The 20,960-nt window shown below is 40.3% G+C and overlaps 1 protein-coding gene across 1 annotated transcript in view; it reads left to right on the top strand.

Annotated features, from left to right (window-relative positions):
• The window catches only part of LOC149870708 (uncharacterized), a 248,949-nt gene that overhangs the window by 141,001 nt on the left and 86,988 nt on the right, over nucleotides 1-20,960 (top strand). The window contains exons 11-13 of the mRNA XM_090036721.1: nucleotides 15,436-15,489; nucleotides 16,949-16,975; nucleotides 20,305-20,349. Of these exons, the coding sequence (XP_089892847.1) occupies nucleotides 15,436-15,489; nucleotides 16,949-16,975; nucleotides 20,305-20,349 (126 nt within the window). The remainder of the gene's footprint in view (nucleotides 1-15,435; nucleotides 15,490-16,948; nucleotides 16,976-20,304; nucleotides 20,350-20,960) is intronic.

Here is a 20,960-nt window from a genome sequence, read left to right on the forward strand (position 1 = left end):
TTGCCGTGTCCTGCCCCTAGGGCTGTCACAGAGAGCAAACAGAAAACCATTGTCTCTCCCCTGTGCAGCTAGGCAGGGAGGAAGGGAGCCCTCCCAGCTACACCTCCTGAGGTCTTGGGGAAAGTCAAGCTGGGCCCGTGCAGCAGGGGCCCTTCCTCCCCCATCCCCTAGGTGAGCTTCTTGACGGTGGCATCCTCATGGCTGCCACATGTGGGCCCTCTGCCCTCACAGGACTTGCCTGGCTCCTCCCAAGACCCCAGCAGGGGTAGCTGGACTGGGCTGGGCTGCCAGGCAGGGGGGGGCTCGGTTCCCATCCCAGCTCTGGGTGCGGCAGCTACAAGGCTGTCACTATAAAGATGCTCACATTGGGAGGTAGGAGAGAGAAGGGAGATCCTCCGCTGTGCAGGCCCAACCAAGCTCCTCCCAGACCCCAGTTTGGGTAGTCTCCAGCTCCAGTCTCCAGGGGTGGAGACCCCAGCATTGGGGTCTCCACCCCCCCCCCCCGGTCACTGCTCTCAGTTGCCAGCTGGCAGGGAGGGTGGAGCTGTGGAGAGCTCCACTACCTGCTGGCCTGGGCCAGTGCAGGCAGGATCTGAGCCACCCCTCCTCCCCCACAACAGGGAATGCCTGTTGGATTTAGTGGCACCCTAATTCATGGCATTTTGCATAAAGTGCCATAGTTAGGATGCCTCCCTGACAGGCTGCTTAAGCCTCAGATGATATGCAAAGCCACAAATGCTCTTAGATGCAGTGAACTGTTATGCAGGAAGATGTTGCTGGATAAAAACTGGAATAGTAATTTCCACATCAAACTTAATTCTTCCATCGTTCAGCTCTGGCTTCTCATCCTCCATAGGCTCAAACTATTGTTACAGCCTTCTGAGAAATATTTTTTTACACTTTAGTAACTAATCTGTATCGATTAAAATTGGAGCAGGATGTGGGCTGTTTGCTGGAGATCTGGGCAGCAACCTTATAGATTTAGTGTGATTTGCAGAATAGGCTCACATGTGTAATGCTAATCAACTACTGTGAGAAGGCACATGGTTAAAAGGCTTGGAAAGGTATTATAGGTTTCTGATGAGGGAATTCTCTCAATTTCTGATGGCAGGAGGTACTAATACAATTAATATTTTTTTCTTTACTTTGTTAGTCATTGGTCTTAAGCACATTCTGAAAGTTAAATAATGTACTCAAGTTCTTTTCTAAATTTTACTCATCTGTAGCAATGCCCTGAGCAGCAAAAAGTCAGCAATGCTTTTTTTTCTTAGCATAAAAAATGAACATACAGATAGGTAATCTCAGTCATACAAGGTTTCTCCGTATTCTTCTTTTTTTCCTGTTACAGTATTTTCTTTAATCAGAGTAATGGAATATGGGAGATGGCTGACAATTTTAACCGATAGGTCTGGGAATTAAATCACAAGTTCAGAGTGTACATAGAATCACTTTCCAGTCCCTTAACATATAAACCACTTATTTTAGACAACCACTGACTGCTAAATGAAGTGTTATATTACATGATCCATATGCTGTCTCATGGTAGTGCTAAACTAAGAGATTTCATTGTGTTAAAAATAGTGGCAAGGTAACTCCCCCCAAAAACTCCCATATATACTGTATTATTTTTGAAAGGCCAAAGCCAATGAAACGTTACAGAGTTCTTATAAGAATATCTACTGTTCTTGTGTGATGCACAGATTAAGAGGAATATGTGAAATTTTACTCACTGCCCTATTGGGAATGTCAGTAAGGAAGAACCATATAACAATATCTAATGCTGGGTCCATTGTGTCTGAGATGGTCGCAGTGCCTCCAAGAGGGTGCCGCTCTAAATAGGACCTCCTCTTCCTTTTTTCTGATCACAGCATACATTCCTCTCACTTTTGGCTATGCTGTGCTAGCTAATAGATATAACCCCATACTTGTCCCCCGCCATTGGAGAATCTAGTACTAGCAGTGGCACAGGCCTGCCTGGGAACACAGTGCAAGGACTGTGCTTAGTGCCTGCATGGAAACACAAGGAGTAGGAATGGACCATTGCCATTTAGACATACAGGATGCATTTACTTTACTTTGTACTTTACTTCAGAGCTAACTAATTAGCTCTGCAGTAAGGCATCACCATCTACATGTGTGCCCGTATTAGGGTGCCGTAAATTATTTAACTCCACTGTAGGATAGTACTTTCCGGGACAAGTACTATCCTACAGTAGAGTAGTTATGTGCACTGAAATGCACATGTAGACAGTAACCGGGAATGGCTGGGGCATGAGGGTGCTACATTGTGGGAGCTACCTGCTGGCTGATCCCGGGCAGAGTAGTCCCGGGCTGGCAGGCTGACCCCCTGAGCTCCCTGCCAGCTGGGGTTGCTTAGACCCGGCTGAACATGCTGCAGTCCTGGGCACACATGTAAACACTACTCCTAGAAGTAATAAAGTCTGGCACAAACTGTACCAAAGTTTATTGCTATGTGCTAATTGCATGTATAGATGCACCCACAGTATACAACCTCATTAGAGGCAACTCCCACTTAGCGCTCTTAATTGGTTCCTGAAAAACTGAGTGTTAAGTGAAACAAGTGTTAAGAGAAATCAAAAGTTTTTGATGACCCAAGATGGTGACTGTGAGTGATATAAGGAAATTTGCTGAGCACTAAGTGGAATCAGGTATCAATTTAAAATTAGCATTATAGTGAAATAGCATTAAATGAAACAGCATTAAGCAGGGGTTGCCTGTATAATAAACCCACCCGGTACCAGGAAAAAGGTTAACTGAAAGAAAGTGCTTGCTATAGTAGGGTAAGTCCATTTGCTGCATCATAACTGAAAATAATTGGTTCCTGCTGTTAGGATGGTTCCAAGTGGGGGTTTGTTATAAATGGGGGTCCTTGTAATGAAGCTGCCCTGTACTCTGTCCTGAGATCACTAGGCGGAAAATGACTCCAAGGCATTCTTGATAAGTTCAGATACTACACGGATCTGATCTAAATCTGGTATTCCACATGCAAATATTATTGGGGCAGAGCTCCCATGGCTGCAACAAGTCGAAAAGAATTTTGAAGCCTTTTCCTAAGGAAGGAATGCAGTATGGTTGCCTGAAGGAATAGGCTGAAGTACATGACTTGAGCCATGTAATTCTCATAAGCTTTCAATGAGACTCTACCTCCAGTACATAAATCCTCCCCTCTTCACCTCCTACATAGGCTGGACCCTCATTTTTATTTATGCATTCCTTAAGAGTCTTTGAAGGATGTAGTGAGAGCAAAATGTGTGGTCAGTGTAGATCATTTCACTTTAAATGGTTTTAATAGGTAACTATAACAGTTTGATAAACCCTGAAAGATTTTTCTTATTTTTAATATGCCCAGTGATTTAGAGTCTGTGCATGTGCAGATTTATTATTGCCCTTTTGCATGCTTATTTAATATTACTATAGTTCATGTGTATTTCCTCTTCACTACTATTTATCACACAGGACATTATTCCACAGGTATCATCTTTGTACTTTAAAGAAGGGTTTTTTGTTTGGGGAGGGGAGGTTAAAATTATGTTGCATATGCTGGCATTTATTGAAAGAAGAAAGACAAAAGAAGGAAACATGATTGAGTATAGTTCACAAACTCTCAGACGAGTTTGTGGACCAGCTGAGCCTTGTTGAAGAGTCTTTTCACTTCATTTCACCTGGTGAGTGGGCCAGGAGAGATTTCTGGTGCTTAAAAAAACAATTTTAAATTCCTTTTGAGGAGGAGGGGGGAAGTGAAAGTTGAAAAGCAAGTTGAAAGGAGGTAATTCAACCCTGGCTTGAAATGAAAACTCACAGTAACGTGTCTGAGAAAGCACTTCTCCCCCCTGTTCTCATTTATATATTTTACAGTAAAATTAGACTGGATTAGGTTGTGGGGGCCTCTTGTATTTCCTCATCCTTAAAATTAATTACATTTTAGTGAATGAAAAATATAGCCACAATGACAAACTTTTCCTCTCAGAGGGAGGGAAAAAATCAGCCAGCTGGAACAAGAACTACGCATCCCATAAAACTATGCTGTCATGCAACAGTCTGGATTCTCTCTTACTGTTTTTACCCTCTCAGTTCATTTTCTTTTAAATTAAACACGCATAATGAAAACTAGGCTAGCTACCCACCTCCGTTTTGACTGCTCAGTTCTCATTTTAGGACCTGAACCTGTACAGCAGCTAGTTCTTCCTGCAAGGTGGAACATGTCAGTTCCCTTTGGCTCCTTTGACATGTCTTCCCTATGGGTTATATGAATTTAAAACCATGCCAATATATATTTGGGGTCTTGTGCAATATCGTCATGCTACAAGAGCTGAATCGTGGCTAACAGTATGCATACCTCAAACTGAATCAAATTCAGGCTCAGATAAACATTCAGAAATTCAGATCTGTCAGGCCACCCCTATTATCATAATATCCAAGTGACCTACCAGCATAAATAAAGGTAACCTTACTATATTCCCATGTTGGAAAATGTTATCATCATTTGTAAGGAAACGGGATACATAGAAACTAATTGACTTGCCGAAGGTCATATAGGAGATCTGTGACAGAACAAGGACTGGAACTCAAGCATTCCGTTGCTTTGACTACAAGAGCACGCTTCCTTTTCCCCTCTGGTTATTTCTAGCCTTCCTGTTTTGGTCATTTATTTGCAACTCGGACTTGGAAAGAATGTCCAAACATTTCACAATCTTAAAACCTTTTTCGGAACCTTTGTCAGAAGTTTTGACCAAGCTGTGATGATAAGACATCAGTGCGTTACATCGGCACTAAGCATGAACAAGTCATTTTGGACAATACTGCTATTTGGACAATACTACTATTGTCCAAAATGAGTTGTTTGTGCTTAGTGCCGATGTAACGCAATGGTGTCTTATCATCACAACTTACTGATAAAACAGTTTTCTTTGACAATGGCAATTGTGTGACCTCTATAACATCCAGAAGGAGTCAAATTTGTTAGAATGTTGCTGCTGATAGTGAACCAAAGTGCAACGTCTCCCATCAGGACACTTGGGGTTAATATGTGGAACTTCAGTTAGTGTTAATGGCAGATACACAGCCAGAAGCTGGATTCTGCAACACGTGAAACCCTCCTCCGTTTACTGACAGCCACAAGGTATTTCAACATATTTGTGCATTTGAAAACTCCTTCTCATTATTCTGCTAATGAAGGCCCTGGAGTTTCTGTATAGTATATTATTTTAGGCAACCATCAATCCTCTGGATCGTGTTGTACACATAAGAGTGCCTAATGAATCCACATGTTGTTAATAAACAAAAACAAAACCCCACTATGTCAGCAACAATAATTCTCTGTGTAAGTGGTCAGCAGCTAAATTATGGAGCATTTACTCTCTTGCTGAGTAGAACTGAGTGATTTCTTTTCAGCAAATGGTAAATTAGCTGGAGAACAAGAATTGTATAGTCCCCAAAGTATTTGGGAATTCAGATTGAATTTACTGAATAATTTTTGCTTGAAAAAAATTGGCGGTGGAGGAGGGGTGGGGCAGACTCACAAAAATTTCTAGGTCAGTGATGACTTCCCTATTTTTCACCTAATAGACCAAGGATTAGAGTAACCAGCCAGGAAGATGGAGGCAAAGTCCCTTTTTTGCCTAACAGCATTTCACCCCGCAGCTGCCTTCTTCGCAGGAGCATGCCCTAAGGATCTTTAGGGGTGGATGCTGTTAGTCCCTTCTGATGACTGTTTCACTTGTTTGAATACTTAAAAAGCTCTGGCTAAGGGGTGGAATCTGGATGTGTCCCACTTCTGAGATGAGCAACCTAAAAACACTGGGCTAAAGAGTCATTCTCACTCCCCTGTTCTCTGTCCCAAAACAAACACAATGCCTTGTAGGAGGAGTTGAGTGAAGCACACTGAAGAATACCCTATAGCTTTGCAGAGGGGAGGCTTGCACAATGGTTAGAATATGCAAGTTCAAGTATACTTTCTATTTGTTTCAGCCTCCTGATTAGGGGATTCTTCTGTGAGTTAGAAATGTAGATTGAAATTCCCTTGGGTATGGGAGAAAACTGAAGCAGTGTGTTCAACAACCTTCATGACTGCTTTAACCCTCTTGGGGTTTTGAGTAAAAAGGAGCCAAATCCTCCTCTGGCAGCTTTTTGTATCTAGTCTTCTGTTTCCTTTGCTTTCCTTACAGATACCTAAAACAGAAGCATTTTGAATTGGATTGAATATTTATCAAAGTGAATTAAATGTTTCAGTTTTCCATTTGGAATATTTTTGTAAAGATTTGGTCAAAATAGAATTGTTTTGGGGTTTTTTTGGTTCACCAATTGAAGGAAAAATCAACTAATTGCAGTCTTCTGCCTAGGTGCAACACATATAAGCATGCTACCTAAATTCCACCTTCAGTTCTGAGTACAGAGGGACCAACTAAAGACAGAATTTGCCCTGTTAATCTGTGTGTTCTCTCAGTTCATGACCACTAGGAGCTAAAAATACAAGGTTATAATAAACTTAAATAAAAGCAGCGGCTCCGGGCTCCTTTGCAGGGAAAACCTTTCCTTTGTAAGAGACTGCCATTCTCAGTGTCAGTCCTGTAAAAAAGAAAATGGAATGGGTTTTACATTTAAGCCTTCATATAAGGCCTAATCCAGCCCTCTCATTAACTTCAGCTGGAAGACCCTTATTTAATGGTCAGAGGTGGACATTAAAGAAGTTGGGTAAGACCCTCAGCTGACATAAATTGCTGGAGTTGTGAAATTCACTCCAGTCAGGCAGTCTATTTGCTTGGCTGGGTCTCAGTTGCCCCAGTGTGTAATAGGGAGATAATAATACCTACCAGGCAAAGGATTTCCATTTGTAATGTGAAATGTTTGTCATGTGTGTAAGGTGAAAAGCTGAAAGACATGGTGGGAATCCAAAGATTATGTGCCGAATTCTGATGCCTTTTACATCAATATAAATCCATTGATCCATTGATGTAGTTAATCCTGATTTCTACCGATTCAAATTATATCAGAATTCAGCCTTTTATTAGATGCAGACTTTTCTTTTTCCACAGGTACCACCCTGTGGCCTCGTCCTGGCAAGCTGCACAATACTGAGCGTTATAGCTTCATTAAATCCTCATGCATATTGCTGAAAATGTAGCTACAATGCTTCTGCCAACATGCACAAAGGTCCCAAAGTGTCATTGCCTAGGCCACCACATACTCCTCTCTGAGATGGGGAGAGACTGAAGGCCTCATGTCCTTTTGTCCTGAATTTAGTTAAACTGACCTTGATGTCACAGTACCATATGCTGGTCCTTTGGCTGCAACACTTAATGCTTTCGAATTTGGCAAAATGCCTATTTTGTTCCAGTTACAGTTCAGATTCCCATACCCTCCGTGCAGCTCCTTTTAAGCATTTGCACTTCCAGCCTGATCATCAGTGCTTAGCAACATCTCTCTGTGTCAAATAATCCTTTGCTTTGATTTTCATTTCCATCACTCAAGGAGTAGAAATGTGTTCTCTCTGCCTAGGTTACTGGATACAACAGTGCTAGAAATTAAAACTAATTCCTATTTAGGTTACTAACGTGAACAATTACATAATAAATATCGTTAGGCTTCATAGTTTATGTGTGTATATGTATACATATATGTGTATATATATATTGTATATTAAATAATAAATGCAAGAGCCAAGGATGATATGTCTCTTATTGGATGTAGTTGGAAAAAATTAGACAAGATTTTGAATGCAAGATCTTCTTTGTCAGATCTCCACATGCTTATGCTACCATAACATGGAAGCTATCAAAATCTGACACTTACAATGAAAAATCCAGAGGCTTTTAGAAAATCTTTCATTCAAAAGCTTGTCTAACTTTATGCCAACTTCTTGGTCCAATAAAATATGTCATTCTAAGAAATCCTTGCCTCCCACATAATTTCTGGATTATCACTGCTACAACATCACACTTACACTACCATAAAATAATAAAGCCATTTTTGGACACTATCTATACATCTCAGCTAGCAGTTTTTCACATGAGGTATGAGCATGAATATTGTGACTCACTGCTACAAATTTTATAGCTCTGTGGACTTGGGATATTAATCTACAAAAAAAATCAAACAGTACATTTCTACAATTTCACTGTCATTTGCATGAGTGGTCATATCTTTTGTAAGTATATGAGCTTGCCTTTGAGCAATATCTTGTCTTCTTAAAGGCTAATGAGTAGTACTGTAGAGGAAAAAAGTTGGAAGATATTTAATTGCAAGTTTACAGGTTCAGGATATGTTTTATATTGACCTGATTGCTTTTGCAAACTTGCAAACCGTTTGGCATATGGGAAATGTGTGGATGCCATAGTGTCTCCTGCAGAACAACTAAGGAAGCCATTGACCAACCAAGTGTGCTTCACACTGCTATGGAGCACCAACATTAAACTGCATTCCCATCTCCAGGGACAGTGGTTAACACAACATATTTTAATGTGATTAGAAGCTATGCTAGCTAACAGTCCATGCCTATCATTCATAGGATGCTTTTGAGTAGACATGGTAATGGAAGCCCATTCAATCCAGCAGCACAGTTTCTGAAGGAGCCCTCTAGCTGGAGGAGGAGCTGAGAAGAAGAGCCAACCAGCCATTAGGGTTTCAGGTTAACTTATTTCTTTGGGGTTGGAAGGTTACAAGCCTGCCTCCTTTTCAGTCCCTCAGGTTTCTGCCTGCAGGAGGAAGATCACAAGATAAATCTTCACTGTTGACTTCATAGTTTCCTGGGCCCTCTGTCTGTCTCCCATGTAAGAGTACAGTATGGTCCTCATTTCCATTTTAAGAAAGAGTATGGGTTACGTTTTTAGATATACATTAGAAAATTATAGATATGTTTTGCAAAGTGATTTTTCCTTTCAGACTAACAGTGCCTCCTGTTTCCAAGGAGGTAACAAAAGTGAAAGTAGGGAATTAACTGAAGTTGGAATGTGCAGTGGACAGAGTCACTGTTTGGGGGGAAAAAAGCAAACAAGAACTAAATACCTTTCAAATCTAAATGATGTGCAGAAGACAACTGTTTCTACAATCTAACACCTTCACCGTCAGCATTGTTAAGGATAGACTTCAACACTTGTCAGGAAACACATCCATGGTGGCACAGTGAATGTAAAACTATATTAGAAGAAAGAGTGAAATTCACAGTTTCTTTCAATTGACTAATGCCCCATTGAAAAATAATCTGATTGAAATTATTACATGTAATAGCATTGTTGAATGACAGATTTTTCCTTTGGTGCCTCATTTTCTCAAAAGAATGGTGTAATCATTCTTTAACCTTTAAAATTACATCCATCTTTTACATTACTCTATAAAACAGTAAGTGATTGAGCGGCTAAAACAACCCATGCAGTGTTTTATATTCTAGCTTAAAAATGTGCTTTGGTAATGCATAAATAAATAAATATGTAAATAAATAAATAGCAAAACAGTAATAAACCATAGTTGCTAACTAATACATTCTAAATTATTTTCAGCCTAAGTACTAAAGTCATTTGGGACCAATATTTTTTAAATAATGTTGTGTTTTAAGGTATAGCAGAGGAGGCACTATCAATCTCTGTGTATTTAAGATGTCAGCTGCTGTTTTGCTTTGTAACTACCTATGGAATTTTTTTTTTTAAAGTGGAAACTGGTAAATTGCATATATGGCCAAAATCTGCCCTTAGTTCAAACCATGTAACTGAAGGACAGAATTTGGTCCATACTATGATCAGACAATTATGCTAAAAAACCGTAAGTGATTATGTGCAATAGTATCTATCTGTGAAATTTTAACTTTCCTTGAATAAAACTGCAGCCTCCCCTTCTGTTTTGCTACTGCTCTTGAAGTATGTTATCAATTATTCCTTGGAGATGGTCACATTTTAAAGTTCAGCGATTTTCCTTTTGTGGTTAAATTTCTTTTTTTGTAGTGGTGCTCTCTGCAGGTTGCAGAGATGGAATGCATTGTAGAGTAGGCCACTGATACTTTTTCTATATATTCTCTCTCCTGCCTCAAAGGTCACCCACTTCTGTCCATTGTGGCCACACCACTAAGGAAGAACTGGCTAGAAAGTTTTTGTGAAATAAGCTTTCAGGGTACCCTTAGGCTTGACAGATTTTCTATTAGTAAAAAGGAAAAGGGATAAAGGAAATCTTTAGTTTTGCATTAATGTCCTGCTGCAGGAAACATGGAGCCTTGTACTACATTTGTGGTCAAAGTTTAGGAAGCTTAGCATATGGTAGTTTTACAAACAAGCTGGGACTAGAATGGTAGTCCTTTATCATCTGGAAGGCTCCACTTGCATGCTGTTTAACACATTTTAAAATGGTGAATGGGGAATTAAAGATGTTACTTTGGCTGCCAGGTGAGATGTGGGTTGAGTACATATTATGAAGTTCCTGGAAATACATGAATCTGCTAAGTCACGTGGGTCTGATAGCTCTAAGCAAGCTGCTGATTGTGTAGAGTCTCCTGTGTGCATGCTGCTAAACATATTCAGTAATATCAGAGCCAGTTCTGCCACCAAGGCTTTCGACGCTTGTCTACGTGGGGAAGTTGGGGCTCAGCAAGCTAGGTTGTAAACTTACAGAATTTACAATGCACCAAGCTGCTTCAAACTGTTCTCATGCAGATGGTCTTATTTTACACTAAGTGGAAGCGATGTAAGCTATGGTACACACAGACAGCACACATGCATTCAAATCATGGGAGAATTCTCCAAGTTTGTTTTTCTGGTAGAAAATCATACCCAGAACTGTGTGTACAGACATTCAAATGCTGAGGCTCTGAAGAGTGGAGATTTTGCAGTGTTGACACTATGCAGCCAGGGGAGGGCCTTGTGTGCACATCTCAGCATGCTCTGCAGGGTCCCTCTGCAGTGCATTAGGCAGTGCTGATCATCTGACCCAGACCGCCTGTGGCCAGCCTGTGTTCCCCTGCAGCACAATGTAGGAACTGTGAAAGGGGCATGTTCTGCTTCCGGCTAGGGCAACAGAGTCCAGCAAGGGACTTACGCTGTCTTCTGAAAGAAGACACAGCATGTACAGATATTCTCTCTCCCAGGAAAAACTTTTGGGAGTGATTTAACCCTGGTTGTTCTCAGGTTATTTTTGTCCTAGAGCAGCCATTTTTACTCTGGGATAAAAAGCCTGAACATCTGCACTAGGGACAGAAATTACACATAAGCTGGTATAAGTGATCAGAAAGTGGTTCAAATCTGTAACACAACAGAAGTTCAGTGTACATATACTGCTTTCAAAATGGCCAAAACTGGTTTAAGATGGATGTAGTATCAGACTTAACTGATTTATGTTAAATCAGTTTATTGAATTTCTGTCCCAGATCCCCTCCAGCTTCAAATGAACTCACAGCCCCCCAGCATCCCAGGATGCTTTGCATTTTCCTGCAAACTCCCCCTCCCAGGTCCTCCTTGCAGGATGGGAAGGCTAGCTTTAGCCCAAGCTGTCTGCTTCAGATGAGCAAAGGGAGCAGGGAGCTCTATTGCTCCCTGGCTATTGGCCTGGGTCACTGCAGGCATGTGGCTGCATTTCCAGGATCAAACATGAATGTCTATTCATTTGCTTATCAGTTCAATCTTTGCAGCTTAGACTAACCTGTGAAGATTGAATCGATTCAGCCTGGGGCTTTTCGACAGTCTTTAATTAGCCCTATACACTTGTGGTTTCTCCTGAGAGAGCATCCACTCTCCCAGAAGGAACTGAATGTCTGTATGAGGCTTAAGTGTATCTGCCCATGAACTGTTTGCCATGAGGTATGTGGGGCAGGATTTATAGCACATCTGCTACTTCACAGTAACTGCCCATAAGGCTTGCCCTTAAAGTATAAATAGATGTCGTTTTTGTTATGGCATCAGCTGTGCTGAGATGTGTCCAAGCACAGCTGATCAGTAGAAGCAGACATCGCCATAGCTTCTGTGCCACATGGTTGCTCATCTGCCACTCTTGGAGCTTCAGGGGCCTGATCCAGAGGGAAAATGGCCTATGGGTTCCTCCACCTGCAGACATGTGACCCAGGAATCCCCCTGCAAGGGGATCTAACCCAGGTCACGCATCCCCCAGGTGTTTTCTGCTTGCAGATGCATGCCCTGGGTTGGGGCAGGGCAGCACGAACATGCACTTACACGTGTCTGTAGGAGCATGCAATATGTGTCCTCCCCATAAGAACCACAGTCTGTGATTAGATTTGTTTGTGCAAATGTTTGTGGGCAATTAGTACATAACAAGAGGCAAGGATGCCTGTTTGCCACCTTTGCACCCCATTTTTTATGGTGGCACAAGGGCACAATCGATGAACTTACTGCACAGTGGATGAAAGAGTACTGTGTTACTGTGCTTTAGCTAAACATCCCTGGGTAGATGAGTCCCCAGAAACAAAACAATTTTCTGAAGATGAAAAATTGAAGGGAAAGTATGTATTATTAAAGTCAGAAAGTGAGATTATCCCTGAAGTGCTGGTCATTAAATTCAGAGGAAGAAAATCATCTCAGAACCATTAGGTCACTCATAAACTGTTCCTGAAGTCCTGCCTTCAGTCTCTCTTTCCTCTAGAGCTGATCTCCTGTGGGGCATACCCTCTGCCCTTGTACCAGCAGTGCCAAAAATCCAGCACAGAGGACAGAAGAACTACGTTAGAGAGACTTGCAAAGAGGTTCAGGACAAGACTGTTATTTTAAGAGGGTTTTACTCTAACCAGATAACAGCTTAAGGTTTTCCCTTGATTTCAGGGAAAATAAGCTGATTCTTCTGACCTACTTTAGCAGTCTCTCTCTACCACCCTGGTAGCTACAGGCATTAATACCACTGATATGCAGGCCCTAGTAGAAGATGGAGCCTTGGAACCCTGACACTTTGATTAAAGACTTAAGCACTGAGAGAGTATCAGTGGGCAACAGCTGTTTTAAGGGAAGGGGACAGAAATGAACAGTGACTCATTCTTTGGAGGGGAGGAGGAGAAATGAGTGTACATGCAAGTGCCTTTTCCAACTTGTTGTCTCAAATGACAGTTTTTCTTCAAGTGCTTTTTAGGGTAGCCCTTTGTAGGGCCCTGATGCTTGAGAGTCAGTAGCTGTAAATGCTTGCCTCCTGATGGGTCAAGCTTGTCTACTACAGTATCAGACTGGACACATTCAAGAATCCTGGGGAACATTGACTGTGACTTTATTCCTCCCTGTAACCGTGTAACCGTCATGGTGATTAGATGGCTCATCTCCTGCTTCGAAGACTTTCCTCACTGCATGTCACACATGCTTTTGGGAGAATCTCAACAGGAGCTGTATTCTATATATGTGCTTTGTAAATGATTAAAGAAGTTAAAAATGGCAAAGGCTCTTGCCTGTGGCAAATGTTGCAGAAAACTAGTCTCTTTCGAATGGAGGTTGCAACTAGATTCCGTGATAGGACTCCTATAACATTTACTTACAAAATAACTTGTTAGGGAAATTGCCTGATTTTCTATGAAGAAAAAAGAGAAGGCAAGGCAAGGCTTGAATAATTCTCCAAACATCATTTTGTCCTCTGAGTTCCTGAACATTAAATGTAGACTCTTCTGCATTGCTTGTGTCCATTTATAGTTCGATTATAAGGGGAGCTATTGAAGGTTAAGCACTTTTGAAAACCAGACCTTTTAATTTAAGTACCTAACTATGAATTTTGGAGTCCACTTTTAGGCATGCATTTTTTAAATCTTGTGCCATTTTAATACTTTTTACAAAGACTCGTAGTTACAGTAGACTGTACTCTGCATGTGTGTTATTAAAAGTTACTGAGGCTGATGATTATCTCATTAAATGTTTGAACAAAGAAGAGTTTATTGGGGGCATTATTTGTTAACTTCTTAAACGTATTAATTTGGTGAAGTATCCATTACATTTTTTTTAAACTTGTCTTCATTTACCTGTATGGGAACAAAAATGAGAACTACTTTATTTCAAAATTATAATGAGAATAATAAAAACCTCGAAATCACTTCATTTTCAACTATCAGCCCTTATTACAAGTACCAAGCTAAGAGAAATGGCCAAATGAGTTCACATACAAAAATTAAAAGATCACCAACTCCCCCAAAACTTTCATTTCTAGAACTGGGCCTTTTTGAAATCTAGCATTTTTTGTCATAATTTTCCACAAGTCTCTGCATATCTGTCTTATGACTGAGATTAGAACTGAAGTGCCAGAGTAACTCAATAGTTTTCAACACAATACAATGCAATAAAACATCTGTCCAATACTAGTCTTTTTGTGCTTTTCCAGGCTGAATAAGAGGAGATACTGGCAGTCTTTGGATGGCAGACTTCCATCCAAATGACTGGGGATGACCTAGAGGGGTCAAAAATGCAGGGATGAGCTAGAAAGGTCAAAAAATGAAGAGATAAATTGTCAACGTCAGATTCACTCTATGAAAGGGCACATGCCTTTGAAAGGCTACTTGTATGAGGTTAATGGGTCAGTTTTGCAGGCTCAAAGGTCTTGATCATTCTCTCATCTCCATCTTACAACTCTGTAAACTCACTGACTCCAGTGACTGACTTATATTGTAGTAACTGAAATCAGAAGCCATCCCAAGTGGTTCAGAATGCTAAATATAAGCACCCCAACTTTCAGATATTTACAGGCATACCTCGGAGATATTGCGGGTTCGGTTCCAGACCACCGCAATAAAGCGAATATCGCAATAAAGCGAGTCACATGAATTTTTTGGTTTCCCAGTGCATATAAAAGTTATGTTTACACTATACTGTAGTCTATTAAGTGTGCAATAGCATTATGTCTAAAAAACCAATGTATATACCTTAATTAAAAAATACTTTATTGCTAAAAAATGCTAACCATCATCTGAGCCTTCAGCGAGTCATAATCTTTTTGCTGGTGGAGGGTCTTGCCTCGATGTTGATGGCTGCTGACTGATCAGGGTGGTGGTTGCTGAAGGTTGGGGTGGATGTGGCAATTTCTTAAAATAAGACAACAATGAAGTTTGCCGCATCAATTGACTCTTCCTTTCACGAAAGATTTCTCTGTAGCATGCAATGCTGTTTGATAGCATTTTACCCACAGTAGAACTTCTTTCAAAATTTGAGTTTGAAATATTGCGAGAATTACCAAAATGTGACACAGACACGAAGTGAGCAAATGTTGTTGGAAAAATGGCGCCAATGGAAAAATGGTGCCGATAGACTTGCTCGACGCAGGGTTGCCACAAACCTTCAATTTGTAAAAAACGCAATGTCTGCGAAGCGCAATAAAGCAAAGCGCAATAAAACGAAGTATGCCTGTATTTAAATGGAATGCGTTTGGTATTTGTTCATTGTTACCTATTCTCCACTAGAGGATATTTGGTTAGAATATTGATGATATTCTTCATCTTGTTTTTATCAGTCTCTGTATTTATTGCCATTCTAGGGTGATCCAGGTTTGCCTGGTGCAGCTGGAGAAAGGGGAACACCTGGACTTAAGGTTAGTATACAAAACTGGTTAAAATTAAAGCACAGAAGCACAGCTGAATGGCTCTGTCATGCTTTGGCTTGGCTTATTTCATGATTTTTCTTCAATGATCTTCCTACATACATCAGTGCTGTAAAGTTTTCCATATTTCACTATAAAGCAGTATATTTTTCCATGGCATGCATACAATTCCAGCCAGCATCACTGATACATGGATATGTACTGCAAGCCATATGTTCAAGTGTTTGGAAATTTGGAGCTCTTTTCCTAGGCCTTTATTTATGCTCCTGACATATATTTCAGACTTTTTTTCGAGGATCACTGTGCTCAATTATTTGATAAGCTTCAAGGTTAAAATGTGTGATCTGATCCTGCTCTTTTAGAAGTTAGCAGAAAACTCCAGCGAAGGAAGGTTGGGCCACTAGTCATTATAGCAAAAACAAGCATATTTTTTTTAAACAACTTTTTTCTGTGTGTGCAACATGTTTGGATTGGTGGCCTCTCAGAAAGGGTAACACCAGGGTCTAATCCATTCATCTGTATGAGAGTATCTGTGGGTGCTCGCTCAGCTGCTTTTACCATCACATTGGCAGTGACAGACAGCCGGGGCAGACTTTAGAATTTGTTGTGTTGCTTCTTGTCCATCAGGAAAAAGAACAAGCCATGTGGGGGTATAGCCTTTTCTCACTTTATCCACTGTGAAAGCCAAATGATGGCAGTTAATGTTTAATTTGTATTCACAGCAGTATTCATGGAGTTGCCTAGAGACCATCTGCCATCCAAAGGGATGGGGATAAGCTAGAGTGGTCGAAAATGCAATGATGAGTTGTCAGGGTCAGATTCAGCATATGAATATATATAGGCCTTTGAACTGTCCTCTTGAGCCCATTGTAATTTTTAAAAGTACTAGCTATAAACTGTCTTTTATTTTGCGCTTTGGGAACACTGAAGGCTTTTTACTCTGTCCTATATTATGAATCTGGTCAAGGTGCTTAAAAGGTTTTCCTTTCTTCACAATTGTGAAGATCTGCTGTTCACCCTCAAGAATTCTCATTTATTTTTTCCCTCTCCTTCAGCAAGGAGAAGAGCTGTGTACATTTTCTTTTGGTTTCTCTTTATCCTGATGATTTTCTTTATGGAGACATGACCCTGATTTTTACCTTCTGTGTAAGCCAGAGTAAGAAACCAAGATGAGTCATACACACAAAATTACCAGTCTTTTAACTGTGGATGGCACTGCAAGTACAATGTTGGGTAGCTCATAGGAATTTTATTTTGAATCATTCATGACATGACTTCTTCTCTGGAATAATCCATAGTATTAAATAAAATACAGCTGCTCTACAGCGCCTTGTATTGAATATGTTGTCTGATGTCTCATGACCCTTCTGTTTAGCCATGTAATGACTCACTCTGAACATTGCATATGTTAATAAAATCAAGATTTCTTTCTTCTGACTCCTTTGATCAGGGGGATCCAGGAGAACGCGGAGAAAAGGTGAGGCATATTTCACTTTCCCTGTGTTTGTCTTGTTTTGAAGAATTATCCTCACTGCTGATGCTGATCTATCAGTGACCATCTGCTGACCATGTCGGAAGTTAGTAACTAGAATTAAGTCGCTAAACTCTCAAGACTGTGGCCATTACACAATCCTGACTCATACAAAGTAGCACCTGCTTAAGCAAGTAATTCTGTTGAATCCAATGAGACTGTATATTTTCTACATGTTTGCTAACACATGCAAGGAGTGTGGAGTTAAGCTTTGTCTCTACAAACAATATTGAAAGAAGATATACCTATTATGAATACATGGAAAATCAACTCTTTTCATAATTTGTCTTGGGATTCTGCTTGTCTGTGAATAGTCATTCATTACAGAAATGTCAGATTGCATGGTGATCTGTCTAGATTTCTGATGATAGATGCCCAGTGATAGATACCCAGTTCTCAGAGGGGCAGAGGCAGGGCACAGTTCTCTGCTGCTTAGCACCGTATTATTGTGTGGGTCACATTAGGTACGGCTGAGAGAATCTGATTCTCTTCTCACTTGCAAGGGGAGTCAGTGAGGACAGAACTTCAGTGGTAGTCCTCATGTGAAAAAGCGCTTCTTAACATGAGGAAGGTTTGTACTTGAAGCAACATAATGTGTGGAGCTAATCAAGGAGAAAGATACTTCCTAATGTGAGAAAGAGATGCATAGTTTGATCTTCTATAAATAGAAAGAGCCATGGTTTCAAAATGGTGGCCACACTTTGGGGGGAGCCATTTGCTTGTCAGAAGTTTTCACTCACTTTTTGCATCTGCAATTGAATTACAGCTCCAGATCTGCGTAAGTCTATCTGATTGTAGATGTAAATAGAGCTTGTACCCACAATTCATTTTCTGTGTACTCAGAATCACAGATGGAAATCACACTTGCAAATTGGGAAGACACATATAGAGTACTTTAGAAAACTTACCCCAAAATGTAAACATCACAATCAGCACTTTCCTATCTGATTGTCACTTTCGTTAAATTTCAATTATGATCATGCAGTTAGTCCAGTAAAAGATATCACCCTAAGAAATGTTTGACTCTCTTTAGATTTCAAGACATATGAACAATTTCAGTATTCATGTATTTGTTTATTTGGCACACAGATTAATACCTGTCATGTATTGTACGTCCATTATTTTTGCCTATTATGTTTCATCATTATTGGATGTCATGTATTGTACGTCCATTATTTTTGCCCGTTATATTTCATCATGATCATATCTTAGCTTTCTTAAAAAGTGTCATGATAAAACCAGTGCCTAAGCCATGATGTAAAGTGTTTAATATGCCTGGAAAGATTTTCCATTTCGGCTCTGCAGGGTATTTTTGTGCTTCACCAGGTCTTTAATTAAAATTTTGCTAGATATAATTAGCCACTATGATCATGTTTAGGGTGTATGGAATAGCCTGTCTATTATAATAAAGCTCTCTGGCTAAGTGGAATTTTATATCAAATTTGGGGTGGACTATTAAATGAAAACTTTCTCTCAGAAAGATTAGATGTTTTTCTAACTTAAGGGGACCATCCCAACGTAACATCCCATTTATTATGCAGATTTATTAGACTGCCTTGAGGAGTTATAGCCATTTTATGAGTGGGGAGCAATTGATTTGCCTTGAATGTCTAGACATCTCAAACAGCTGTAACCCTGTATTTCTATTCTCCTGCCACTAGATTTTAGTAACTGCCATAAAAGTCAGTGATTCAAAATCAGACTACAAAAAAGTGCTCTTGGGAACACTAGGAGCCCAATTCTTGGCTGCTACAGACCTCATGGGGAGGGTTGGGGGCCAGTCCATCCCCTGTGAATAAAATTTAGTGCAATCTCACAGCTGCCAAAAACAAAACCTGGCTGCATTTCCTTAAAGGTCTGTTTTGGTTTGTCAGATCACACAGTGGCCGTATGTATTTTGACCCTCTTAAAATTTCCTCATTCTGGGGCAATGAGGCAAGTAGTTGAGAGCCAGTAGCATAATGAAGGGGAAGCAACTAGGGCATCAGCTCTGGGTACTGACCTTGAGGGTGGAGCACAAAAATGGCAGCAGCTGTGCTGCCGGCTAGGCCGCCACCGTGCCTGCAGTGCCACAGCTGGTGATGCTGCCATGTACACTGCTACCACCCAGAGCTTTCAGGCATCCAATTATGCCTCTACCTCTAGCCATTCCTGAAAGTAACTCCAACCAGGTATGGAAGCAGGGGAGTGGGAGGATAGGAACACATGAAAAGTTTAAAAGCAATGAAAATTGCTCAGCGAATACGGTATAAATGAGAGTTATCTATTGCTTGCACAGGATTCTGTGTATTTCGTCATTGCACACTATTCTACTCTTTGGGCCATTTACAGATAATATTTATCAATGCTTTTTGTATAATGAAAAATATTTTTAAAAAATGATTCTCTCTTGTTTCTTGCTATTCTGTAGCAGTCTTTGGGCCTGGTTCTCATTTACAGTAAAGCCCTTCTCAAGTACTGTTGCTTTAATGCAGATAAATTAGTATAAATAAGGGTCAACCTCTTTGCATATGGGTAATATTTTTGAAGTATCTCTGGGAAGAAAAGATAACTTAAAATAAGGAACTTTTCTGCTAGCTGGGGCTGGGAGTATTAGCTGGACGTCCTCTCTTTTAATAATAAATAGTACTTAGCATTTTCACATAGGCATGGACAGCTTTGGCAGCTCATTCTGGATTTTATTGAAGTTTTGCTAGCTTGTGACTGATTCATGGGGAAATACTTGAAAGTCAAAGAGCATATCATGAATCACTTCAAAATCCTAATAAAATATATTGGAAGTTAGTAGCTGCTAACTTTCTTTGATCAGATGGGTCTCGGTCAATGTCTCTCTGGTGAAACACATGTATTGGCTGTTTCTGTGCTGAATCATCATAAAAACAGTTCTTCATTGCTGGGCCAAAATGAACTGGAGAAGTCTGTAGACTAAACTGACAAAAAGATGAAGTGATGTGACAGCTTGTGTTTTCTCAAGGAGCTATGAAGGACTTTATAACTTTGCAGAGTCTTTCCTATCACTGAACACACATAACAATAGTAAAAGTTGTACTTCAGGCAACCTAAATGAAATACATCGTACCATGTTTTCTCCTTCTGTGGATTTTAGTTGCATGAGTACTCAATTAGTTTGTAACTTCAAATACCTAAATATGTTTTTAGTCATGCTATATACATACCAGCTAATTAATTACAACTGTTAGCTTGGCAATGCTGTTTGAGAATTGCTACGTCTGGATGCTGTATTCTTGCGTAAACATTATTTTTTTTACTTGTAGGGTGATGCTGGAGAAAATGGACCCAAAGGTGCCATGGGTGAAAAGGTAAATTTATTAATGACTAGGGATGAAAGGATGTCCTTAAGAAATGAAAGAGGGATGTGACCAAAAGGAAAATACACAAAGAGAGATTTTATGAATTTGGGTGATTTTACTTTAACCTATCCTCACAAATATGAGGAAAAAAATGGTCTCTGAATATATACTAGAGTTGTTATAGCATGGAATCCATCAGCAAACTTTATGAAGGTCTATTCTGCAGAAGAATGTGTCATGCAAAAAGTTGGGTCACAAGCTATCAAACTACTGTTGTTCCATCTGGCTGGTGAATGATTCAGGTTTCTAGTACTAAGGTTACAGTTCTAACCAGGATGTGCACTGGGGGACTTGTTTTCAAGATTGACATGGGAAGACTATGCCTGTGACAGTACTTTCATCCCCTTCCTTTCTCCCACACACAATATGCCTCTGTAAAAGCGACAAAGATCCATTTAACCACGCTGCTAAAGAGTTGGGGCAAAAGAAATGTGGCAAGGAACAGGACCTCTGTTCAGAGATGCAGTGTCTCCAGGAGATCTTTTAAGACCTTTCGGGATGCAGGAAATGACAGTTCAGGGGGACAAAGCATTGTGTTCCTCAGAGCAGGAAGCCCTTTC

The sequence above is a fragment of the Crocodylus siamensis genome, chromosome 2 (assembly GCF_052110815.1).
Source record: "Crocodylus siamensis isolate JL-2025a chromosome 2, ASM5211081v1, whole genome shotgun sequence".
NCBI classification, from domain to species: domain Eukaryota; kingdom Metazoa; phylum Chordata; order Crocodylia; family Crocodylidae; genus Crocodylus; species Crocodylus siamensis.